At 34.7% G+C, this 27,970-nt stretch overlaps 1 protein-coding gene across 3 annotated transcripts in view; it reads right to left on the reverse strand.

The window, feature by feature from the left end:
* Nucleotides 1-27,970, reverse strand: part of LOC113997535 (cadherin-12) — a 347,586-nt gene that overhangs the window by 137,706 nt on the left and 181,910 nt on the right. For 2 of the 3 annotated variants that reach the window (XM_039378099.1, XM_027739466.2), the window contains one exon: nucleotides 11,446-11,861. In XM_039378099.1, the coding sequence (XP_039234033.1) occupies nucleotides 11,446-11,676 (231 nt within the window). In that variant the 5' untranslated portion in view covers nucleotides 11,677-11,861. Of the gene's footprint in view, nucleotides 1-11,445; nucleotides 11,862-27,970 lie in introns of those variants that run through there. The other variant, XM_039378100.1, reaches the window with a different exon arrangement.

Genomic DNA, 27,970 nt, shown 5'->3' on the forward strand with positions numbered 1-27,970 from the left:
TTTTTTTTATCCAGAAGTGATCTAGTTTGTACTCTCCAGGACCTCTCCTGATGTGAACAAAAGTACCGTAAGTCTGAATGATCGAGAGATTTGCCTCAAAAGTGCATTTTAAATTGGAATGAAAATGCTCATGGAGATTTGTCAGCTATTGAGTAATGATTCTGAAACACGGTTGCGACTTTAGTATTTAAGACATAATATGGCTTCTTGATTTTGAAAGAATCTGAAATAATTTTTAAAGAAAGCTCCCATTTAATTTTTGGACACAGCTCAAAATGCAAGTGGGCTTTGGTTAATGCCTGCATTATAAACAAAGGGAATTTCTCTTTAAGTAAGGATATACAGTATACAGGTCTCATCAACTGGTTATAAAATTCGTGGTGGCATAATATGAAGTGAACAGGAGTTTAACAGGAAAAAATGAAACTCTACTTTAAAATCCTTGAACCTGAAGATCAACTTCCTGAAAATATTTTGGGTTAATAAATGCTGTCAAAATGTGTGGCGTATTGGCTGCATTTAAACAAATGTCACAATTAACTTTCTTTTTAGGCATTGTTTTAAGCCCTTGATCATCTTGTCCTTTAGCATTAATGAACATTAAGATTATAAATGACTTTCAGGTTTTTTTTAAGACATTGTCGTGATACACTATCAATGGCTTTGCAAAGTCCTTGCATAATTTTACCTATATTTATCTTTGCAATTTACTTTTTTCCTGCAGTTTAAGCTACATTACTGGAAAGTAACACTGGAGATATAATTACCAAAGCAAATAGTTTCAGCCTATTTATTTAACTCTTAGTGTGTCCATCATTAACAAACATGACAGCAGACCCCACACAAACACACAGAATGAAAGAATTTTTCTTTCCGGTCTTGTGGATATTGGGCAGAGGGGTTGCAGGTGACTTTTTCTCTCAAAATAATACCATTTTATATTTTCCCCAATAATACAAAATTATCTGTACGATGCATAACATGTGATTAAATTCAGTACATATTATCTTGTGTAGCTTATAGGAAAAGTAATCCCAATAGGCTATTACTTATACCATTATTTTTAACAAGATTTTAACTACTGATACTTGGAGATAATTAAAGAAAATGAGCATCCTGTCAGAATTATTTAATACACTGAGGAAGCCATTACTTCTGAATCAGTCTCTAGGGCTGGGGTCCCCAAAGAAACACGTTAACAATCTATTTCAAGGAACACAAGTAAAGATCCATAAAGCATAATACAGAGATATAATTATGAACACAATATTTCTGGTTTTCTGTTTTCTCTGTTATTTTAATAGTTTAGTCATCTAGTTTGATGATCCATGAATACAGTAGGCTAGTGAGGCCTTAGTAGCATTGACCTTTTATCCCCTTCCTTCTTTCCCTTGAGCTTACTTCACCTTGCAGTTACAAATCTGACATTATTAATGCCAAGACTACGAAAAGATTTGGAAGCTAACTATTTAATCTAAAGAGCATTGCAGAGCTGGATGTAGAGAAATTTAATCAGTAACCTCATTTCCAGGTAGACAGATCTGCCCAGCTCTGTTACTGTGTTCTTTAACTGAGACACAACTCCCTACTTATCAAGTCAGACAAAATCAAACTGTAGACCATTATTTATATTAAAAAAACCCCACATGTAACAAGAATAATAAAAAATCAGAAGGATGGACTTTCTAGGGTTCAGTTTAATTTCTATAATTGCTCTGACAAGTAATTCAGCCTTCCTGTGCTTCAACTCCCAACTTAGAGAGGAGAGCTAATACTTTCTTGCCTCACAGAGCAAGTGTAAGGATAGTCATTATAATGTTCAGATGTCTTACTGATGAGGCTCATAAAAACACTTCTCTGAATCACTTTACATTATAAAAAAGGTAATAAGTGTAGAGGACAGAATAATTCATTTTTTTTGTAAGATCAATTACAATTTCTTAAAAAAAAAAGTTGCTCCAAACCAAAATAATAAGCTAGACATTAGTTTATTTTTTAATTGTTAATATATCTAATTTTACTCTCCTGGATAATAAAATTATGCTATTGTTGCTACCAGACTCATCTGACAGAATTTTATATTCATCTTGATGAAGAAGAAATGATCTAGTAAGCACAATTCAGAACCAGGCCTTGCAAGAGCTTTCAGACACGGCACTGGAATGAACATGTCAAAATGATAAATAAAGTAAATAAAATAGTACTCAAAAAAACCCCAAACCAATCTTGTTTGCATCCAAATAAAAGAATAATTTTTTTTGGTCCTATGTTTTTCTATACAAAAAAAGAAAGTTAAAATTATTGTTTCTAACATAAATTATAAGTGTGCTATTGCCCTTTAACAAAGTTAAACATAGAAATTACTCTAAATAAGTAAATATTGTACTTTTTTAAAATGACACAATGACACATACCTTTACTGAAAAAAAATTTCAGTTATACTGATCAGTGTTCCAAATTTTCAGCATCTTTATAATGGTTCTTAAATTATACAAATGCTGTCTGCCAGAATTCATCAGGTTTGTACAGGAATCTCCTGATTCTGCAAACAGTCATTGATTATTTTCTTGGACTCTACTACTGACATCAATTAGAGTTAAACTAGAAGCAGCTACCTACTGTTGGGCTGATACAGCTGGATTTGACAAGCAAGAGCTATTAACTGGCTTATAAGACAGTACTGAAAAGTAATCTTGGATTCTAGAAGATATACCTTGCACTAATAACTTCAATGAGACTTCATGGCTTTCTCTTCCACAGTTTATGCTCCAGTTCTCACAGTAAGAAAAGACATATTATTAAAGCAATTAGACTGTCCTGCATCACTCTTTTTTTGTCATTCTTGATTCAAATAAGCAAAAAATACATAAATATTTATAGGCCAATTTTTTTTGACACAAAAGCTCTTATTAACTATCCAAATCTGCATTTTGACATACTAAAGAAAATGTCTTTGGTTCCTGCATTATGAAACACTAAAAAACTGTACTCTCTTCAATGTAGAGAACTACTACTCTCTACAACATAGAGAACTGTTCTACACCAACACCAAGATTACAAGAAAACAAAAAAGACTCAGAATCAGCTGTGATCAACATCTTACTCAGACATCACTGCTAAAAGCCAACGTCATGAGAAAAATTGAATAGAACAACCTCTGCTGACTGGCATAGCAACATTACCAGAGACTACAGTTAACTCACTGCCAGTCACTGGGAGAAAAGGCTTTACTAATTAAAACACATTCATTGACATTATCCTCTAGGATATTGTAACAGAAAATTCTCTCTCATCTTGCCTCACCTTAAGTCTCTTTAAAGGGCAACTTGAACTGAGCACTAGAAAAGTTCATTTGAAAACCCAAAGTAGTAAAGAAAAATCAAAAGGATGTTGTACACATTCCTAACAGGTCTAAATTCTTATTCATCCAGAATGCTGTCCTCCAATGTATGTGGGATTCATTCTGCATATAAAGACTGTATGCAAACATATACAGAACTCTTAAGGATTTTAAGCTTGCAAGACAAACAAGGACTTCTTCCACAAAAGTAAAGCAGAAGGTATAATAAAAAATTCCTTTCATTTACCTTTTGTTTTTCAACTTCTCAGGCAGCCAGACTTTTGGCACTACCACACACTAAGCATAATAGCATACAGCTATTATGAAACAAGTTTTCATTTGAAAGAGATTATAATTTCCTCAGAGCACAGCAATTTTTCTTATCGAGCATGCTTCATTAATAATTGATTGATTGATTCCCACTCTGAAAATGTTTTTTGTTTCAAGATATTTATCATTTTATTAAAAAAAAATGAATTTAAGTTTTAAAAATTTTTGTTAGATTTTATTTTATACTCAAACATTGATTTTGAACTTCACTGGTGATTTTTCATGCTATGTTTTTATAAATTGTAAATAATTATTTGTATTTGATTGAAGCAATTTAATCCCAGAATCACAGGATGTTCTGAGTTGGAAGGGACCCACGAGGATCATCAAGTCCAATCCTTAGCCCTGCACAGGACCATCCCGAAGAATTACACCATGTGCCTAAGAGCATTGTTCAAATGCTTCTTGAACTCTGTCAAACTCAGTGCTGTGATCACTTTCCTGGGGAGCCTGTTCCAGTACCCAGCCACTGCCGGAGTGAAGAGCCTTTTTCTAATATTTAACCTAAACCTCCCCTGACACAACTTCAGGACATGCTCTCAAGTCCTGTCACTGGTTACTACAGAGAAGAGATCAGTGCCTGCTCCTCCTCTTCCCCTCATGAGGAAGTTGTAGACTGCAATGAAGTCTCCCTTCAGTCTCCTCCATACTGAATAGACCAAGTGATCTCAGCTGCTCTTCATATGGCTTTCCCTCCAGACCCTTCATCATTCTCATGGCCCTCCTTTCTCTAATGGCTTAATATCTTTCTTATATTGTGGTGCCCAAAACTGCACACAATATTCGAGGTGAGGCCACACCAGTGCAGAGCAGAGTGAGACAATCCCCTCCCTCAGCCAGCTGGCAATGCTTTATTTGATGCCCCCCCGGACATGGTTGGCCCTCCTGGCTGCCAGGGCACTGCTCACTTATATTCAACTTACCATCAATCAGGACTCCCAGGTCCCTTTCTGTGGCACTACTTTTCAGTGAAAACTGTATTAATATACAAATCATATAAAGATTTTCATTTTAACAACTATTTATTTTGAGTAGAATTAATATTTCTATTTGTGAAACTTGCTGTTTTAATTTTTTTTGCAATTGCTTTTTTAATACCAGATCCACATGCCTCCAAAGTGAGCAAAAGGAAAAAAAATCCACATTTTGAAAAAAACAATCCACCTCATAGATATGAAATCCTGAGCTTTAATCTGGTCTCCTGGCACGTAGCAATTCTTCAATATTTCCATATTTTTTCTTTTCCTACTGAGAATTTGTATTTTCATAGCGTATTTAAGTGAGGCTTTATGCTATCCTCTTGTTTTTTAACACGGCACATGTTGCAGCAATCATAACTTTTATTCTATTTCTGAGCCTCCTTGTTACTTTGATTTACACATTGTTACTCAGATATCAGAATGGCTATAGGTATTTAACACTTTCCTACATTTTGCTGTCTTGGAAATTTCTATTTAACTTCTTACTTGGCATTCTGATGCTCTTCCAGAAAGGAGATATCATGATCTCAGCTCAATTGTAATTGATGGTCTAATGTTTCACTAGTTACAAATTCGGTTTGCACTGCCAACATACATAATACATGCCTGTGTCTGATCTGACTGTCAGAAACACTATATCCAAATCTACCAGTGAATCAGACATTCTCAGACAAACTCTAGATTTAGATTAACTATATTTAAAATCTTCAGATTTTCCTGGATTAAAAGCAGTAACTGTATTCTAGTTTGTCTATTCACCTCAAGTCCTTCAGAGAATTTTATAAATATTTGTTAAGCTATCCTTTCATATATTTCCCAGTTCAAATAAACTTCCTGCCTAGATGAAGCCATTTATACAAAAACATTCCAAATAAAACTACAATAGATATAAGGTTTTTCCTTAGCAGATAATTTGTATAACCTCATTTTTATTTTTCCATCTGTGTTGGCAATATAAATGTCAGACATAATGCTAGCTCCATCAGCACCATCCACTTAACTCTGTTCAGAGGTCTTGTGAGAGCCAGTCACTTCATGCTAGGAGGACCATCTCCATAGGTTTTCAATTTCCTACACTGATCACTGAACTCTTGTGTAATACAGCCTGCTAAATTTGAGAGTTTGAAATATTTCAGTCTGTGACCTCCTTAGCTGTTCAGAACAATGACCTCAACTTTTTACATCCTCTAAAATGTGTGACAGTTCAAGAAATTGGTCCTTCCTTTTTATCTTGATCTCTCTTCATCCCAAACTCATTCTTTCTTGTCTCCCGTACAACCAGTGAAAACATAGTTCTCTTTTCTGTTTCATCTCCAAATGTCTCATAAAATTTTCATGAATGCAAGGACCACAGGCAAGAGGTGTTACTACTACCAGTATTTTGCTGATAAATGTCCTGCTATGAGCTATCTAAGTAAATCAATAAAGTGAAGCCATTAGATCAATAAGAAATATTCTGTTTAAGTTTTTCACCTCTACCACATGTAAGAATAAAACTAGGTCTTCATATACCTTGTAAAAAGATAACCTCGCAAGAGTAAACATTAAATGCTTGTCTGACTTGCTCATGGGGGTTTTGTGTTTCCATGGTTCCACTTCCTTCTCACACTTTCACGTGCAACTGTCAAAATTGCTTTGTGTCTCATGCTCTATGCAATATACAGGATGCAAAGCTTTTAATGTCATCACTTTTTTCACCAGTCAGACATAAGTGAGAGAGACATACAGCAAGATAAAAAAGCCAGAGTTCTGCTACCAGTTCTGATTTGTTACACTTTTTTTTACCATTTCATTTTTCCTCGTCAATTTTCTTATCTGTAATAAATTTTCACAGTGTCTTTACCTGAAAAGGTGCATGGTATAAGCTCAGTAAGCCAGTTTGGTAAACCAGGTTAATGTGATCATGCCTGATTAGGCTTCAAATTATTTTCTAAGGACCACTAAGACCTTAGATTTAACTAAGATTTCACTGTGAAGAGGTGGGTATATGAACTCTTGTATGATGTATTGAACAAGATCATTCTTATAAATAGCATATCTTTCATATTAAAATCATCCAGGGATGAGTAACTGTGATGTCCTGCATCATGGGGAATCAATTAATACATTACTAGCAGCAGTCCCTGAAAAAATTTTCCTCTCCTTGATGATGTCCCTGTGCAAATGTCTAATGGAAAAGGTACACAGGTCTCTCTAATATTGTGACTTCAGTTGTGGGCATGGAATCTGATAGGCCAGGAAAAACCCTTTGGACAACTTGAAATGAAATATTATTGTGACCCTCTAGACAGAAATCTAGTAAAAATATAATTTAAAAAAAAATCAGATTAATCAGAGTACAGTTATGAACAGACTTAAGCATTTTTTTTCTTCAAAGGGCAGTGGTTTTCAAATTTACTGCAAATTCTCTTCCTTAACTTTTTTCTTTCAAGTTAACTCACTACATATAAATGATGCCAAAATGAAAGCCACAGCACTGTAAAATTTTTTGTCTAAACAGATTTTACACAAACAGTGCAAAATTTCCTTTACAGACTTCTCTGTCATCCAGGCGCTCACCCAAGAGGGAAAATAACTGTAAAATGATATTGTATTCAGAAGAATGTGTTGATTTAAGCCTGATGGAAGGTGGTCAACATTAATTCAGTTATATTAAAAACTATCCCTTACAAAAAGCATAAATGAATTCTATGCTCATATTTCAAATGCAGAAGATAAATTATTAGGTTTTAAAAAAGCACTTTGATCTGGTCACAGATACAGAGCTCTGCTTCCTCCAAATCAGCACTGTTTCTGCCTTGATATATAGGCAAACCTCTGAAGATGATGAGGCTTTCTCAGGACTGACTCAGATGAAAAATACCGTATTGTTACATGCACCCTGTACTGCCACAGAACAGTCATGACTATTAATTTTTACAGTATCTTTTTCTTAGTAAAAAATATCTGTAGTAGTTTGTATGTGTGTGTATAATATGACAGAGGTTTAAAGAACAAAATGTTGCAAAACATAGGTTGTTCATTGGCAAAAAAATATCTGGCAAGCTGAGGCATTTTTTGGGTTTGTTTTTTGTTTGTTTGTTTTTTTCACATTGAAAAATAGAAGAGAAATAGCCATTCCATAGAAGAGGACTTTGCAATCTTTTCCTATGCACCCAGTCTTCTTCCAGTACAAGTTGCCATATTCGTATCTCCACAAGCTTGAGGACAGACAGCAAAAATCCTAACTAAAAGCAACTGTGGAGGTGTACAACACAAGAAAGATGCAATGCATTTACACATTAGGAATGCAAAGACACACATAAAGGGAGGCATGCTACATGGATCACAACTAAAAACCTTTACCAGTACTATCTTGACAATGAAGAACGTATACTGTTCTTGTCTATTTTATTTCTTGAACGTTCAGTTTATTTTGCTGCCTCTGCATGTCACTATTGAAACACAGCAATTAAGAAAGGCTGCAGAAAGATTTATGGTGTTCCAGTGGAGTTGCTACCCTTGGCTAACAGCAATTAAAATTGCTACCTTGTTTGTGATTATGAACTGTGTTGGGACTTGGTCATGCTTGAGGACCTGATACTCTGATGATTTCTGTCACCATTCACTGAGAATTGAGCTTTTGCATAAAAAAAATCGTGAACGTTTTTGTCTTCATCCATGCATGTGCTATTTTGCCTGGCCTTCTGGGGCTTCACAGTACCAGAAGAACAAATAAAGCACTGCAAAGTAACTGTGCAAGTCTTATTTTACAGCAAGCCTTTCAGCATCCCTTTCATTTTCATGGGTCACAGAGTAATGCCATATCCTAATTTTGCTTTATAGACTGGATCTGCTCACTGGATGCCTGGTAAAGGGGCTATCTTTTGTTTAGCATTCTGATGGGTTTTTATGGCTCTTCCAGATTACACGAGCAGAAAATTTCCAAACTCTAATATTCAGGTTAAATGCTTTTAATATGTCAACTTGCAACACTATTTCAAGATCACCACCTGCAAGCTAGACTAATCTCCATCAGTTTATAAACTATATTTTGATTTGTAACCTAACACTTCTTAAGACAGTTTCCTAAAAACAGACATGAAAGGAATTAAGATGCTGTTATTGCTGTAAATCTGTATTCTCTTACAGGAGGTTTGCAAAATTAACTAGTCACCCTTAACTGTTTAGTGAAACTGTCAGCTGTTTTAATAGATACATTAAACTCCTATTTATAAATTAATGTGACATTATTAGTGCAGTAGTTCTATAATAAGTAATGTAAATGCCAATGCACAGCTATCTGGCTATCATGGCTGGGAGAAGATAAAAACCCTGGGATTTCAAGTCACATAAAATATCCTACACTTTATCATACACATATTACCACTTTAAAATATAGAACAGTAGCATTATAAAAAGAATTGCTTTGTAAATATATGCTTTTAGAATAAACATTAATTATGGTAAATAATTTATTTCTGCAAACTAATTTCTGCAATTAATCAAGAAATCAACTGCATTTCACACCTTAAAAATTGTATGCGATTTTTAAAAATTACATAAGACCTAAAGATATTGATTAGCTACTGGTGAGTATATTCCAGTATGTTGACAGTGGTTTGAATTTATATTAAGCTTGGCTTTCATTATATGGATTTAAAAGTGCAATTTCTCTGAGGGACTTTTCCCATTCAGTGTTATACCTTCTTTGAGAGGTTTTGTGGAAAATAAGGGGAAAACACATCTCCATCTCTCGTGGGCTTTCATAACAGATTCAATAAAGATGACATACAAAAACTGGCAGTTGGGTTTTTTTGTCAGATATGTGGAAGCAAGTAGTTAATATAGATATAACAAGTTGTAAAAAACATCATGAAGCAGCCAACAAAATTTGTTGAAAAAAGTTATAATCTGGAATTAAATGCTCTATGCTAAAAGCAAGTTGTCTTAATGTTACTGATGTTCTAAGTAAACATCCTAGTTTATTTTGTATTTCACCACTAAGACCCTTCTGTATTTTATTTTGTTTATTAGGTTACAGTGGTATATGATATCCTGTCGAGAAGCTTCACTATTGTGTGTGCTACTCTGCAATTAGATTTTTTTCCTCATATTTGATAAGTGTCTTTTCCACAACTTGCAACAGTTCAAAAAAGTCTCAAGAGGTACAGATATGCCAGGTAAATCTGTGATAAGTGTTACTCTTAATGAAAATATTCCATTAGTTCTAATCTTGATCATAAACTTAAAGTCAATGGACCACAGAAAGAATGAAGCAGCTGACCCATCACTATATTAATAATAGTCAATTTAGTGCAGAATTAATATTATTTTGGCAGCTTAGAACTGACCCTAAATGACTACCCAGACAATCTTACATAAAGCAATAAAGAGTAGTGAAATATAATGGTGCAGCAATAACATCTCTGTCTTCTGAGGTAAAAAGCACAACAATCACGTTGCCTGTGCTACAGCACTGAATGTGATTAGAGTCCTTGTTTGCATATTTAGCAAGTTGCCAGATCAAAGATGTGTGTTAGAGAAAGTGTAATTTGTATCAACTGGACATCACTAATATGCAATTTTTCATTATTTGGTTCCTCTTTCTTCAGACTGTAAAACAAGCTCATTATATTATCTTTGTGCCATAAACATACTGCTTTGTAAATTGTTTTGACTAATATATTTTAGTGTTTAACACAAATGTCTACATGTGTAATATGCAAGTAAATTTTTGGCTGCTTTGTTAAATAATCTGGTGAACCACATTTTATTTATACATCCTCAATTCAAAATAGATTTCTGGAAGAATAAGAGGGAAATTAATTTCCTGCTAATTTAATTTATATTTAGGGGAAAAAAAAATCACAGCTTTTACATTAAAAACAGTTACAAAATAGTATCAAAGTAAAAACTGAAGCATCATGACTCATTTTTGGTAGGAGTATTTGAACCTTGCTGTCGAGGGAAGTGGCATTTGGGGACCCAGGAACCAAATCCCTGACTTCTTATTTACATTAAGGTCCTTAAAATCAAAATTACGCACAGCATCCAATTATATACTCTGCTAAGACTTTTTTCAGATCTCATTTTCAGCTTTCCTGTCTGAAAGTTCTATTATTTAAATTCACCCCTCTCACACACACCTCAAGTAGTTGGCTATCAATTACTTATGCCCTGTTACAGAAACAGTTGTCATATAATGAGAGAATTGCATGAATTCTCTGCATGAACGAATGTGCATGCCTACACACACTAGAAAACCTATAATGCAAGAGTCTGAATTATGAAGCAATAAAACATATTAGAAATACTTGAAAACAACCTGAACAATCAGAAATAAAATAGGTGGTACTGAGGCATAAGACAGCAAAAAATAGGTGTCTTCATTAGCTGAAAACTGACTTGGACTAACCATACGAATCACAGAAATGTCTGTGGATTCTGGGCTAGAGATTTATGTTTTAAATTTTATCTCTTGATATCAGACCAATATTCATTGCTAAAAATCAAGTATGCTATTACTGTAGACTCAATTAAATTTAGTAATGCACCACAAACTTATCTCAGAAATCCCTTTGGTTTTTTGTTGTTGTTTTTGTTTTCTTCCAAAACCAAGAATAAGGAAATAAGACAAACATGCAAAGATAGAAAGTATAGAGTGGCTATATGAGAGGCTGAATGGTAAAAGCAATAAACAGAGGGAACTACTGTCAGTTGAAGACGATTTGTCCCACCAGAAACAGGTACACATTTATAATACATTTTTCTATTTTTATCATTTAAACTTTTAAAGAAATAGTAAAAAATTACCTTTCCCACGTACTGAGGTTCAGAGCCCATGTACTCCTCCAGCACAAAAAATTGATTCCACACCCAGCCTCGTTTGACTCGCTGAGCAGATGACCTCCTCCCTGGCAGTGGGACAACATTTTCTCTTGGCTCTGCTTCTAAAATCTCTTGCGGCTGTGGATGCAGTGGCGTTAGGAGACCTCCATCAAACAGGACCCAGAGAAGCAGGGATAAGCAGTTTCTTGTAAGCATTGGCAATGTCTTCCCTACAGCAAGTAATAAAAACTCCAGCACTTAATGCAGAGCAGATGAATCCAGGTTTGAGGTGTCTGTGGCCTTCACAACTTAGCTTCTAATTTTATTGCAGAAATACTAACGCAGGCATTAATCCTTCTGATGACAAGGTTTTTGCTGCATTAAATTCCATCTAAAGGGACCTATAAAAGAAATTTACATGCAACATCAAATTACATAAAATTACATTGAAGCATTTATCAAAATTCTCACACCTAGTTACTTTCTAGAGACAAAGAAAAAGATTAAGAATCACAGTTTAAAAGAGATTGCTATTGCCATTGTAGCACTGAGCTGCTCTAGAACATTGTGCAGTGATTACAGAAATATGTTGTGCTTGCTCTGCTTAGCATTCCCTTTGTGTCTGTCAGAGGACAGGCCCATAGCCTTTGCTTTATGACCTAGTTTTCAAAGAAAACTGTTACCCATCAGTGATATCAAATACTTTTACTCCAGATTTACAAAGAAAATTCTTGAAAAGAGAGGAGCCAGTCTTCCATCCTACTGTCCAGAGCAGAAATTCTTTGCTTACTTTCTCTGCTAGAAAAGCATCTTGAGGTCTTCTCTACAGTCTGCTGGTTGCCAGGTATAAAAAATACTGCCTGTAGGATTTAAGATAGGTCCATTTTACATAAAAAAAAAAAACAAAACAAAAAAAAAAACCAATTTGTAGCACTATGGAATTCACCACTTTGTTGGGACCATATTGTGTCATTGATTTTTAAGCACAGGTTTCTAGCAAATCAATAGAGTTCTGCCTAAAAATCAATGACATGATATTGACCTCTAAAAAGAAGAATCATAAAGTACCTAACCACATATATTTTTCATTTTCAAATACTGCCAAAGGTTATATTTTCCTTATGAATAATATTACTACTATCCATAAAAATAAATAACATAGAAATTGTTATTTCTTAGGTACATGCTGCAGTATTTAAATAGAAAGGATTTATAATCAGAAGCCTCAATAACCTAACAATTCTTAAAGAAGAAAAAAACCCCACCCTAGACAAATAACTGAACTTCCTATTCTAAATTCAGGGTAAGATTTCAAAGATTATCTTTTAGGTCTTAATAAAAAAGACGGTAAAAAAACTGGTGTAAAGGTATACAGTGCAAGTTAATGTTTTAGTTCTATCTTCAGAAAGGATAAAAATGAGAAAAGAACTCGCACCTGCTCATGAGCCCTTAAAAAAAATTCCTAAGTTATGTTCAAAACATTTCATTTAGAGCAAACTATTCTTTAGTGCAATGGTTACAAATTTCTTACTTGCACTATAATTTGTAGCCTATGGATTTTATTCCAGCAGACCCAACCACACTGGAGATCTGCACTCAATATTAATGTATTTGGTATGTATTTCTTTGTGCCTCTCCTGATCCATGGTTGCAGAGTTTTTATGGCAAAATCACAGTAACCATGAAAAATACAAAAGAAATAAAACTAAACAAAGAACTCAAAGTTTCATTTTGAATTGTCCAGCCAGAGCTGGGATGTGAAAATAAATAAAAGAAGTGTTGAGATAATTTGCACTACTTCAGAAATGCCAAAATCATACTGTATTCAACTTAATTGTTATACTACTTCTCTTTGCTGAGAAGATTGTGCATTACAGTTCTCCCAGCAGAGCTCTGCCTCCGGCCATGTCTGTCAGTCACGGAGCTTTTAAAATGTTATACAGCACCAAAAGTAATGCAAAGAGATTGAAAGACTTCTATGAAAGGAGAGCAATTCCCTCTTGGCTGAAAGGTTAGTAACCAAGTGCAAGACATGGAACACTTTAACCTCTTCTCTGTTGGTCTCACAGACTGCTTTCCAGAATGCTGACTGCAGAGTCAGGAAAGTGCAATGCCAGTGCTTGCTTCATTCCCTACAGTTTCAAAAAGCTGATGAATGGGAGGGACAGAAAAGTGGGAAGCTGATAGGTGTGGTGGTACAGGATTGCAGCACAGATGCCCTTATCAGTTGCAAAAGAGTTCACCACAAAGAATTGATTTTCTTTTTTCTTTCTTTTTTCTTTTCTTTTCTTTTCTTCTTTTCTTTTCTTCTTTTCTTTTCTTTTCTTTTCTTTTCTTTTCTTTTCTTTTCTTTTCTTTTCTTTTCTTTTCTTTTCTTGTCTTTTCTTTTCTTTTCTTTTCTTTTCTTTTCTTTTCTTTTCTTTTCTTTTCTTTTCTTTTCTTTTCTTTTCTTTTCTTTTCTTTTCGTTTCTTTTCTTTTCTTTTCTTTTCTTTTCTTTTCTTTTCTTTTCTTTTCTTTTCTTTTCTTTTCTTTTCTTTTCTTTTCTTTTCTTTTCTTTCTTTTCTTTTCTTTTCTTTTCTTTTCTTTTCTTTTCTTTTCTTTTCTTTTCTTTTCTTTTCTTTTATTTTCTTTTCTTTTCTTTTCTTTTCTTTTCTTTTCTTTTCTTTTCTTTTCTTTTCTTTTCTTTTCTTTTCTTTTCTTTTCTTTTCTTTTCTTTTCTTCTTTTCTTCTTTTTTCTAATTTAAGACTCAACAAGATAAGTAATTGAGAATCCAGTACTTTGGCACTTGGAAGAATCACACCATCTTGCTGCTGTGTAACCCTTATGCAGTAGGAAACTGGGGCAGAGGGCCTCCCCCCACCACCTCTTTTTCCACATAATTTCATTGCTGGCTCTGGAAGAAGCCTGGCCTGATAGAATGTATTTAATAACACAGTTGGGACTTGTATAGCAATTCAAAGTTTAATATATATATTTCTTTTAGTCTGTACTTATTGCTTTGCATTTTCTATTTAAGATAGATGTCAGTCTTCCAGTCAGGATGCTTAAACCTGTGTTGGTGCTTTTATGTTGTCATATGCTCATTAGACATTTAAATCCAGTACACTTAATGTACCTCTGTCCAGAAAACTGCTAAGACAACTAGGAGATAAAAATTTAGAAATCCAATAAGAAAAATTATGCATCAGGAAGGTGCCATATTTCCTAAATTTTTAAGGTATTATTTCCTCTGATGCTCATCAAGATACTTATCTAGTAAGAGAGTTGTGAACTGACATGCATCCTCAGTGCATCTCTTTCCTATATATTATGAAGGTACAGAAGGTCAGATTTTTCTTAGACCTTGCTTTTTTTCAGTATTAGCTGTTGCTAGTCATTTCTTCTGATTATCTTGTGTGGGATTTATGTAGCATTATGCATAACTTAATTAATCCATAAAGAGAGCTACAGAGGGAGAGCCTGTATGAACTTATCCCCTACACATGCTTTTATACACTGGGATTACACTTATTCATTTCCACAGTTTGAAAAATGAAATGACCCAGTAACAAGTATGAACAATCTGTTAAAACATGATAATTAGGAAATCTTGATTGTATTTACTGTATCTCCCAAACTGCAGGCTTAGAAACTCATGAAATACGAGTGATGAATAAATTATCACTACTGCGATTATTTATTGAGAATAACAAAATACAGTATAAATGGTGCTCCTGCAAGAATTTTGATTCTTACCTGGATTACACTGCCATTAGTCTAAACAGCCTGAGCAAAGGAATGTTTTTGGAATAGCAAAACTGATGCATGCCATTGCTGCTGCAACAACACTTAATCAATTGGAGTCATGGTACCACAGACACAAATCACCTCACCAAGCTTGGCACAGGTTATCCCTTCTAAAGAGGACATACATCCTCTGAAATCACTAGTATGAACATAAGTCCTGGTTTAGAGAAGTATTTGAAATGAAACTCTAAATGATCTTTGATCTTGTCAGCCCCATGTAGCTGTTCGCTCACTCACACCCAGTGCAATGGGGGAGAGAGTCATAAGGGTAAAAGTGAAAAAACTCATGGGTTGAGATAAAGACAGTTTAATAGATAAAGCAAAAGCTGCACATGCAAGCCAAGGAAAACAAGAAGTTCCTTTACCCCTTTCCTATTGGCAGGCAGGTGTTCAGTCATCCTCAGGAGAGCAGAGCCCCATCATGGGCAATGCCATAATGGCAACTACACCAACGCCATCACTCCAAATGTTGCCACTCCAAACATTCCCCCTTTCTTTCTTCTCCTCCCCTGCCCTCCAGCTTTGTATGCTGAGCGTGATGTCATATGGTCTGGAATATCTGGGGTCAGCTGTCCTGGCTATCTCACAACTTCCTGTGCACCCTCAGTGTCCTTGCTGGTGAGATAGGATGAGACTCAGAAATGCCCTTCACTCTGTGTAAGCAATAACTGACACATTCCTGTCTTACATACACTGTTTTCAGGACAAATTCAAAACACAGCCCCATACCACTTACTATGAAGAAAATTAGTTCTATCCCAGCCAAAACCAGTGCAGATCTGTATGAAGTATCTACTTGGATTAGACCACAGATGCACCACACACAGTCACACTAAAGCTCCATGATGCACTCAAAAGTGTCATCAGTCAGCAATGCTGATAATTGCACCTCCATCAATGGAGGTAAATTGCTTACTGACAAAGCATCCATTATGCATTGATGGTGGGAACATTTCTACAGCCACCTTAACCATAAATCTATCAGCATAGAGAATTCTTTTGCTTATGTGAAATAAGAGTTAATGTAAAACAACCATCTTCCTACGCATCAAGAGGTTTGAAAAAGCTTGATGGTACTGTAAAATGGTTGATCATGCCAGAAGAAAAGCCAGATAAGATCTATAACTATGGATACAATGTAACAGCTGACCACCTAACCTTGGCTCTCTGCAATATTTTCAAAAAAGAAAATAAAACAAAGGGAAAAAAAAGTCTATGCTGTTGGTATCTATTAAAATTAACTGCTAAAGCATTTGAGACAATATATCTTCTGGCTAAAGAAATGGTAAAATGATATGGCAAACCTCAGTTCACCTCTCATATTGTTCATATGTTTTCTTTCTCTGAGTTTAGGCAAATTGTTTAGGTGAATATCCTCAAAGTTATTTAATTAAAGAAATCCCATTTGATTAGACTCAAGATGTCCATCTCTCTTTGTGAGTTTGACTTTCTCAAACTTCACAACCTATCTAGACACTTTGGAAATAAAAGTAATTCTTCCTTCTTCCTTTGGTCTTTTTTAGTTAGTGTAGGAAATACTTGGTACATCAAAAAGGGGGTTAGGAGGGAGATTACAAATAAATAGATTACAAGCCTCAAACTATCAAGGAGTTTAATTCTCAATCTGTCCATCCTACCAGTCAGAAGACTTTCAACAGATTAAACAAGTCCCACGTGAGCAGCTATAGAACCCACTTGACAAGGGTAACATCTGGAATCCATGCCAGGTAACTCTCATGGGGGGAAAAAAAAAAAAATCAGTGTTTCGACCTGATGGAGTCTTAACATGACCCAAAACAGTTACTCCTTTATCTCCCTTTGTGTAAGATTCAATAAGCTATATAAACTGTCGTGGTTTAACCTCTGTCAGCAACTAAGCACCATACAGCTGCTCACTCACTCTCCCTACCAGCAGGATGGGGTGAAGAGAATTAGAAAAATAGAAGTGAAAAAACATGTGGATTCAGAAAGAACAGTTTTTGAACAGTAATTCAACAGTAATGGAAATATTTATTATTGTTGTTGCATTATTATTGTTATATTATTATTATTATTATCAACAACAAAACAACAACATTGTAATGAAAAGTAAAATAATAAACCTCAAGAAAGACAAATGATGCAAATGAAAATAATTGCTCACCACCAATAAATTGATACCCAGCCAGTCCCCAAGCAACAGTCTCACGGCCAGCCTTCCCCCTAGTTTATTGCTGAGCATGACTTTGCATGTTATAGAACATGCCTTTGGTCAGCTGGGGTCAGCTGTCCTGGCTATGTCCACTCCCCAATTCCTGTGCACCCCACCTTTTTGCTGGTGGGGTGGTGTGAGAAGCAGAAAAGGCCTTGAGTCTGTGTTAAGACTGCTCAACAATAAATAAAATATTCCTGTATTATCAATACTGTTTCCAGCACAAATCCAAAACATGACCCCATACCAACTCCTATGAAGACAACTAATTCTGTCCCAGCCAAAAGTAGTACAGAAGCCTAGAGTGGCTCTCTGGCTATATAGATTAAATCCTCACAAAGATGAAAATCTGAATCTCAGTCCGCCTACTTCAGAGGTTTTTTATATGAAATTGCTGAAGTTGGAGAACAGGCACCTAATCACCTAAGTCAACCCCAAATATTCTGCAGTTTAGTGATGAGAGCACTGATTAAAGGTGAGAAATACGTGCAGAAAGCACACAAATGGAAGCTGAATCTTGGTATTTCTGGAAAATATGTCATCATATGGATGAAAACCGCACTGTGTGAGCTACTAAACAACAAGCTGATGACAGCATTTCTCCTGTAGTAAGGTGACTTTAACTCTCCTTTTGTTAAATTCTATTACAAAAGCCCCCAAACTGTAGTATTTCATGCCAAATATTTTGCTTGATATGAAGTTACTAATTATTCATCTTGGTAAGAATAATATGAGTTTGATTAAGGCTGTGATTTTTGGATCTGACTGCCAAATCCATTCCCTTTCTCTATTCGACCATTCTCTGCAGAGTTGTGTTTTCTCTACTGAGTTACAAGATCAATTCTGATGTCAGTTGTGCCTACAGATATCAGGAGTGATACCAATATGAATCTGGACTTCTCTATTGAGTTGTTACTAGCATCAAACCAAAGTGAGATGAGCATGATGTCCCCCATCTTTAAGTATGACTGCCCTTGTAAGCACATTCATAGGAAGGTTGCCACAAAGATATATTACAGCACAAAAAAAATGTGATATACTCTATCAATACCCAGTAAACATACTTATGAAGTGCCTAACATCAGAGAGGAGTCTGCTTATGTTTGGCAATTCTAAGCCTTACAATAAAGGTATTATAGCTTCACAGATATGCCTTAATAACTGCCTTTTTAGCATATAAAAAAGTGATTATTTTAGAGAGTTTGGTAACATAACAAAAATCAAATGCTACATAATATCAAAAAAAAAAGTAGCAGTACAATGCTGAGGCTTACTGAAAAACTGATGAGGAGCAATATAAAAGTATGCTATGTGAGTGCAAAAAACTGGTTCCGTATGCAACTATTTACACATATTGCGTTAGATTTGTCATCATTAGCAATACTTTTAGGAGATCATTTATGACTTAAATACAAGCCTCTGAGCCCCCATCCTCTACCTGGGAAATTATCATCTCTAACTCAAAAATATGCATAAGAATATCAGGGAGATAATTGGAACAACAACAAAAAAAGGCAAAAAAAAGAGCACTGAATTTTTAATTATAAAAATGAAAATACATCAGTAAATGCACAGGTCTCCATGGTTCACTGAACTCTTGAAAGTTAACTCAGGTAAAATGAAATTTTTGCTCCGGGTTAATAATTAATGTTTATTTTGGTGAGATTCAAATTCAAGCCAGTACTATTCTGTAAATATATAATGCAGCTCTACAGTTTAATCATTAGCTAAAAAAGAAGAAACAAAGCATTTCAGAATAGAAAAAAATGTCCTTTACGAAGATGGTCAGATGATGAAGTAGTGTCATCAATTTTATTTTTATTCTGTTTTGTGTCATGTTTTTCTCAGAAAAGTACAATGGTGAACCCATACGTATTTTGTCAATGATCTAGAATATTTTTGATAAATTACAAACATTTTCATTTCTGCTAGGAATCTGTCAATGTCAATGCTAAAGCATGGACAACCAGGAAACCATCCTTCATTCTACTGTCTTTCTATGCTTTTTGAATAAATATATGAAATGGGGGAAAGGAGAAAAAGGCAAATAAATCAAAATATTTCAACACATTAGCAATATATGTAAGGGAAGAATTGAGAAATCTCAGGCTGCAGCTCACATATATTTATAATTTTGTACATAATGTGAGACACTGAAATAAATATGAGAACATTTTAATGTTCTCTGCAACATATTATTTTGTTATTCCTTAGTATATTTCTGTTTTTCCCAGCCTGTCAAGAATTCTATCAATTACTTCAGATTGCAAACATACTTTAGTTAAGATTTCATTATTAAAACATTTTCTACTATTGGTCAGACTCTGATTATAATAAATTTGAAACAATTTGTTATAGCTTCTTGTGTTAGAAGGGCTATATAAATATGCTACATTATAAAACTACCTCAAAGATAGGTATTTTGAAGTGAGTTCTTGCAGGCATTTGTTTGTGTATTGTAGATATAATGGCCCAATTATTGCCTAATATAAACTTGGTGTATAACCTTTTCCACTTAAAATTGAAAATATAGGTCTCCAATTGCCAATTATTGCAACTTTGATAACACAGATTTAAATGTCTCTGTCTTCCTCAACATAGTATTAAGAAGTAATAATCCCTAATATTTCCATATTAGATTATGGAAATCTCTAGTCCAGCTTTCAGACTTTCAGTCTTCTGAAAGATTAATAGATTCGTTCTAACAGTACTGACCTACGTAATTTCAAAGGATGATACCCTCCTCAGGAAAGAAATGGCAGATAGCAGTTTTGACCAACAGATTTCTAGCCATTAATCTTGTGAATTTTAATAGGTAGGCCCAGAGACAACAAACGTGAGATAACCCATCGATTTTCTTAACTGTGAGAACACCAGCTCAGGCCTTACTGCATCCCGGGCTTACTCCAATGCTTAATAATAAATAACTCCTATGATTAGTAATTTATCTCTTTTCACAACTCATTTGACTTGTTCTCACCCTACCTATATTTGCTGGTAGAACCAATGGTTGTAATGAGCCTACGACTCTTTTCCGATCACTGATGGACTAAAAAAAAAAAGAAAAAAAAATCCTTGATGACTTTTAAAATATCAGAAATAGTAACTCTAGGGCTTCTATCTAGATGCTTTAAAACAGTCTTCTTTGTTTTGCCCACCATTACTGCACAGGGATCATGGGAGTAATAGAGGAAAGGTATAGTCAGACTGGCATCAGCTATTCTGACTGGAGAGTACAGCCATCTATAAATTACTTCAGCTAAAGTATTCCTCATTTGTATTTTTGTTCAGAACCAGATGTGTTTCTTGAAAACTCACCAAATATCAGATGTGAATAACTAGTCTCTCATCAAAAAACCTTTCACTCAAGTAAAATCTTCTACTCTCAAGTCTATATGAGAGTGCTCCCAGCCCAAGTCAGTGATTAAACTCAATGTTGAAAGAAACCAGGAGACATTTTGTGTACAGTTTCTAAAAAAGATTAAACAATATTCCTGCCTCACTTTCATCATTATAAATCCTCATGTCTCTTGTGTGCAATTGTTCATTTCCCAAATTCAAGGGTAATGAATTGAGTAATTTTATAACAGATGCCTGCTGTGAATTTCAGCAATTATGGCTCAGCACAGACAATAGATGAGGTGGTGCAGGAGGAAATAAAGGGCTCATTTCAGTGATACTTACTACTGCAGCCCTATGTGTCTTGTCCAGAGGAATAAATGTAAATCTTATTGGTGAAAATAATTTTCCTTTTAGATTCTTTTGTACCCTTCTTAATTTTAAATTAAAAGGACAAGAAAAAAAATCTATTAGAAAAGAGTCTGGTCTTGTCATCTGTATAACACCCACACTCAGCAACATCAATTATTGGAGGTTTCCTCTCACTGATCCCTTTTTCCCATGTGGTACACAAGTGGGCCTTTATTAACTAGTGTGAATACATTTCCATAATTTCATTAACTAACGTATCTGTTTTAATTTAATAAAGTTTGTCTCTGTTCTGTTGTTCATACACATATGCCCTTTCTCATAGCATTACAGAAAATACAGGAAATAGACAAATTTATATGTAAAATGCAAAATCTCATCAATCCTTTAATTGTAAATAAGTCTATTTACAATTTCAAAAACACTTTTATTTCTTAATAAAGATTTCTAGCCATTTTCAGGGTCAAAAGCCATTTTCAGTTAGCGCTGATTTAACTTATAATTGCAACCATATCATCTTACTATGCTTCATCCTTAACACCCTGCTTTGAATTGCTTCAATAGTTAGATTAAAAAGTATTAATAAAAAAAAGTACATATTTTCAGAAACTATTAAAGTCAATATCCTCATTCTTCATAAAAGGCAGTGGTTTGTTTTTCTTTTGTGTTTGCAATTTAAGTGAAGTTTTTCCTTTATTTCTGTCTGAACTTCTACACTACAGTAAAAATGTAATTGTGTGGTGGAAAGGCGGTTTATGATTTATATAACTTACCTCAAGACATGTAATGAGCAGCTTGCTTATTGCATATATTGCATATGTGGGGGTTTTTGTAATAAATATAAATTTGTCCAGTTATTGCAGTCTGCAAAACTGTGGTTTAGATAGGAAATCAATAATGTCTTTTTAAGGTTAAGCTTGGTGAAACAAAGTGCTGAAATAGTCTCTGATGAAATTGCACCTCAGCTGAACTCACAAAGAGCAGCATTATGGCAAGAGGATAATGTCATACCTGCAGTATTATAGATTGCAGCCAATCAATCAGATATATTGTGATCTCTAAGGGCAAAGTCCTATTGTACTAAAAAAATATTTTCAGGTCTCAAGGTAGAAAGATTGACACATTTAATCTGGAGCAACCTAAATCAAATACTTCCCTAAAACTGGTGAATTAACCTTACTAGAGGACACAGCCTAGAGATACACATATGTTGTCCAGGTAGAAACAGAGTACTGGGCCAAAAAATAAGCTGGAAGGAAGGCAAATACTCTGCACTGAAAAACCACAGAGGGAGCTATTGCTTTGAAGGAAATAAACGTGTTTCCCTCAATGTAGCTTCTGATGTGGGGTAAAGTGTGACCCATTCTGTGGTTCCTCTAATCACAGAATCACAGAAACACAGAATAGTTGATGTTTGATGGGAGTTAATCCAGTCCAATCCCCCAGCTTAATCAGGGTCAGCTACAGGAAGAAGCTGCATCTACATGGAAAAAACCACGTCTAGACATTTTTTTTCCCCACAGATAGAGACTCCACAACCTCTCTGGGCAACCTGATCCAGTAGTCTGGCCATTCTGCAAGTTTTTGATCCACCTCTCTATCCACTTAATTAATCAGTGCTTCACCAGTTTCTCTATGAGATTGTTTTGCAGCCAGTATGAAAAGCTCTTTTAAAGTCAAGGTAAACAACATCCACTACTCTTCCCTCATCCACAAAGCTAGTTGCCTCATTATAGAAGGAAAACGGGTTGGTTAAGCATGATTTCGTCTTTGTAAGTTCGTACTGACTACTCTCAGCTACTTTCTTGTCCACCATGTTTTTGGAAATAGTTTCCAAGGCTTTATTACTTTCTCAAGGACTTAAGTGAAGCTGACTAGCCAGTAGTTCCCCAGAACTTCCTACATGCCCTTCTTGAAGATACAGGTGATGTTTGCTGTTTTTAAGTCCTCAGGAATGTCTTATGGTCATGACCTTTCAAAGACACCTGAGAGTGGCCTTGCAATGCCAACAGCCAACTCTCGCATCATCCATAGATGCAACACTTCAGACCCCATGCATTTGTGTATGTCTCGATTGCTAAAGTGCTCCCAGACTGGTCCTTATTCGCTGAGAGCAAATCTTCCTTGCTCTATTCGTTAGCAGCAGGTACTTCTTATTTTCCTGGAATTTCAAAGCCTCATCCACAAGCACTAGGACCAAGTCTCTTCACAGAGATAGCTTTTGCTGTTTAAGTTAAGCTAGTAAGTGAATGAAAATAAACCTGCTCGTTTGTTAAACCCTCTTCCTTCTAGGAAAGGAGTCTTTGAAAGGCCCAGGGACTTTTAGAGAAGATTATACTTAATTTTTCAATTAAATTCTTAATTTCTCCTTTATAAATAAATTAGTCTCTTTTTATTATTATTAGTTATTACAGTTGTTAACATGGGATCCCATGCTCCATATTCTCTGCTCCTAGATAAAGTATTTTGATTTTTCAGAGGCAGCATAGACCTCAAACGTCTGCTGAAATCCTTAGAATGCTTTTAGGGAACAAGATATGCTCTGTACTCTTAAGACTTATAATTAAAAACAGCAATAAACATGCAGATACCTAACATATATTAAATACACTAAATAAATGGTATTTGGAAGGCAGAATTTTATTGTAATGGATAAAAAGATTAGCTCACCTGTGACACCTAAAATGTTTATATGAAAAATATTTTTTTTCATACAAAGACCTAAATTTAATGGTTTGTGGCCACATTTTATTGTAAACATAATTAAAAAAAAAACATTTCTAGTGAACAAACTCTGTTCAGTGACAGAATTGTTACCTGGAAAATCTTCATATATAAGTCAAGAAAGCTCAGTTTGCACAGTGAGTTTTAAAAAATATATCTGTAAATTAATTAATTTATATCTTTAATAGTCTTTAAAAATTTACTCAGTCTCCTACATTTCTCTAACAGAGATGGTAAAATTATTTCTCATTTTTATTACATAATTCAGAAATAAAAAGTGAATAATTATTTCGCTATAAAATCAAGTATTTACTTTTCTGGGTTTAGAAGGTGTTAAAAGCAACTGATGATATGAAGGACAGTAAAATCTTATTGCTTAGAAAAATTCCAACTGAACTTCTTTTATGACTTTACCTTTTTTTAGCTAAAATTTTCTCTGGTGTTATAGCTTTTGAAATTTCTGGGAGGGTTTTATCCTCTGGAAGAGTCTTATTTTAGTTTCCAAAAGAGCTAAACCAATTCTTTAGTTTTACTCCTTTTGATACACATACACATTTTTATGGTTTGTGGTACTAAAGATCATTAAAACCCAAACCCTGAAACTCGGAAACTGAATAAAGTTTTACTTTTTAGGCAGTGTCAGCCATTATTGGCTTTAGTGCTCCTTTGGATTTGCAGATAGAGTATAATGCAGAAAATTCATGAGAGCAACTAGGATTTTTAATTGCTTCACTAGTTGCAACTCTGTACCTCAGCATCTGCGAAACTGTCAGATGTGTTTCCACCTCTTTACCTACTAGATTCATTCAGACACAAAGACAAAATTTCAGGTAAAGACCAAAGGAAGAGGGAGACAAGAAAGGAGCCCAGCAGGCACACCTCTCACCTGATGCATGTGAAACAAAATCCTTGTTGAGCACTTCAAAACCTGGACTGGCACTAAGATAACCAATCTGAGATCCCTAACTGTATTTTGATAGAGCTGGGAAAGGGGGCTATCTCTGTATATATGAGTATATATCATGGAGTTTCTGCTAAACTTATTTGAGTAATAATGGAAAGTGCAGAAACAAATCTATGGCCACCAAAGGAATGAAAAACAAAGTTCCAAGATTAAGTTTTGCCATTAGCACAGAATAAGCAATTAATTCTCTAGGATACATAACCCCCAAATACAGAAAGTACTATGCCTTCTAAAGGCTCTTCCCAGCTCAGTAAAAAAAAGCTGTACTTCTCTGTTACCTGTGTTAGCCATCATTATGGTATTCAAGCATCACTAATTATAATTAAATATTTAGCTAGTTAGCATCTAGGGCAATAGTTGGCAGCCTGGTTGGGCAGCAGTTCCTGTGAGCAACAGACAATCAGAGCAGAAAGAATTGTTGTGATTATTTCTTAATAAGGTGGCTAAAATGGATCTCAGCTAATCAATAAAAAAGACTTAGTCCTTGTTCAGAAATAAGATGAATAATAGCTATGCAAATAAGAACTTTCAGCCATCTTACAGAGACTTTAATATTTTACTATTACTGAGAGATAACAATAGCACAGTTATGTAAGAAAACCTGCAGATGAGGTGCAGGGAATTGCTAATTGCCCCATAAATACACAGATGAGTGTCAGCAACTGTGCAGCATCCCAGTTGTCATATCGGCTCAAGTTATAAAAATTAAGAATAAAATACTGTGCCAGCATTCCAGCATGTCAACACATCGATTAACTCACCCCTTTGCTGCTTCCTTACTAATTGCCTTCCCTATCTCCCTCTCTTCACTGTTGTTTTTTCTCTTAGCAAATTTTAGACCTGGTATTTAGAAGAGGGAAAAGGGAAAAGAAAGGAGATGGACTGTTTTTCTTGTTAGAATGCAAACACACTTTAACACAACACATTAAATTTTGTAATTAGGCACATAAATTAAAGAGGTCTGCTTCAAAGGTTGTGTGTGCAAAGTACTTTGAAAAATTATGTCAAGTTTTTAGATATATAATAGCATAGGGCAAAATATATCTTAGCTTACGAACAGAGAAAGTATTTCTGAAGGATGCTGCCAATAATATGACTTCCTCAGGTATTTTTAAGGTGCAATTTCCCTTCCCATACCATGGCCTCCAAGAAAAAAGGTTCAGTTTGCTAGCAAAGAAAAAAGAAACAAAGTAGCCACTTGGTACAAATTTCTCTTTCCGCAAAGTGCAGTGCTCCAGTGCTCAGATGTGAAAATAAGAAAATTAAATGTATTCTTCCACTGAAAAAAAAAAAATCAAACCTGAAAATAATGCATTATTCCAAAGAGTATAATCTCCCCATACAAAACTCACATGCACTTTCTATTATTTTGATTGTGTGCCAGTGACATTTATTTTTTGGATTTAAAGCCCTTGCCGTAGCAATTTTAAATTCCACACTTCATTTTTAAATTTTCTCTTGTCAAAAGTAAAACTATAGATTTAATTTTGACACAGAAAAGAAATAAAATGAATCCTAATGTGGCCAAGAAGCTTCTTGAGGTTACAAAGGGTGGTGCAGGAGGAATAACATGATGAAAATTTAAGACTAAATGGATAAATTGCAAACCCAATAGATGCTAGTACACATTTTGAATTCTTGCAAAGTAAGCTGTTAATGGAAGAAATAGTCCTTGCTTATCAAATTCTTACTGAAGTACTTAAAAAATACAGCACAACTAGAAAGGCCAGAAAATGAGAAATTCCAAAAGAAAACATTATGAAAGCAGAAAAGACAAGTAGCAATCTGAAACGACCAGTCTTTTAATACACTCTCCCGTGATAGTTTCTCTTCTGATATTGTTTAGTAGTATTGTAGTGATAAATACAATTTAAAAATCGACCACTTTCAAAGACAAGTTTGATATATATCCTACATTTTACAAAAACAAAATTTGTCTTTCAACACCCAAGTAGTGATTTAGCATTCAGTAGTGATTCAGTAGTGAATATTTTGTTAGCCATATGGACGTGTTAGGTAGCTGCTGCTACATGCCAGGAGCTGCATGTCTGCAGTTCCTGCAAACAGAAGCTGGCCAGAAAGCCCAAGACCTGTAACAAGCTGATGTACCTCCTGAAGTCAGAAACTTTCTGACCATAAAAAAATCTCAGCCCTGACACCATCCCATCAGCAGCTATAGTGGTGCCGGGTTTGATTTCAGAAGATGGTTATTCCCAGGGAAATTTTAGCAGTCTAATAGCTACTTTGATTTCTGGTCACAACAGAGAAGCTTAAGGCTAACCACTGTGGTGGAGCTTCAATCAACCCAGTGCAAGTCCTCTTACATGAAAAATTTAATCACAAACCCCAGGATTTCAGGGTAGGCAGGAATGTGCTTCCCACATGATACTACATCTTCCTGATAGTGTAGAGTGGAGAGCTATGTCTGTACTGTGGAATTCTGGAACTCACTGGAAGAGTTATTCCGATAAGTCTTCACAGGAAATTCCACAAATGAAAATTAAAACATTCTTCCTTTTTAGTTTGTAGGAAATAGAATCAAAGTAAGAGAAGAGAAATGCATAGACTAGAAAAATAATGGAATTAGATTAGATTAGGATTATATGAAGTAGAAAACTTCATAAAATGGAAAACTTACTTTTTGAACTTTTAGGTCTGAACAGTCCTTCAATTGTTTGATGAAAGGTAAATATGACAGACAATTTATGTGAAAAACTTCCTATCAGAAGTGGTACTGTTGGTTAAACTAAGTTAGACCACATGAAAATAAAGAAAAATTATTTTAGAAACAAAATGAGGAAATATTTCTTAAAACATATTTACATTTCAGAGTTTTTCAAAATAGATTTTTTCAGACATAAAATACCATTCAGAATTAAAACATTTTGGAATTAAAACAGTCATAAGGAAAAATGTCTATTATCCTCAAAACTAAAAAAGTAAAAAACCCCCCCAAAAAACCCCAAAACACTTTCACTAATATAACAGTTTGAAATATCTTTTCTTTGTAAATTGTGCATTATTCTTAACTAAAAAAAACCCAACCAAACAACAACAGATTCCTTCTCTTTTAGAATTATCAGCTTTTTAGAACGATCCTAATCAAAATCAAGAAGAATTGTAAAACAAGGTTTG

This window comes from Pipra filicauda, unplaced genomic scaffold (assembly GCF_003945595.2).
Source record: "Pipra filicauda isolate LSUMZ 115617 unplaced genomic scaffold, ASM394559v2 scaffold99_size2403431_pilon, whole genome shotgun sequence".
Classification (NCBI taxonomy): Eukaryota; Metazoa; Chordata; class Aves; order Passeriformes; family Pipridae; genus Pipra; species Pipra filicauda.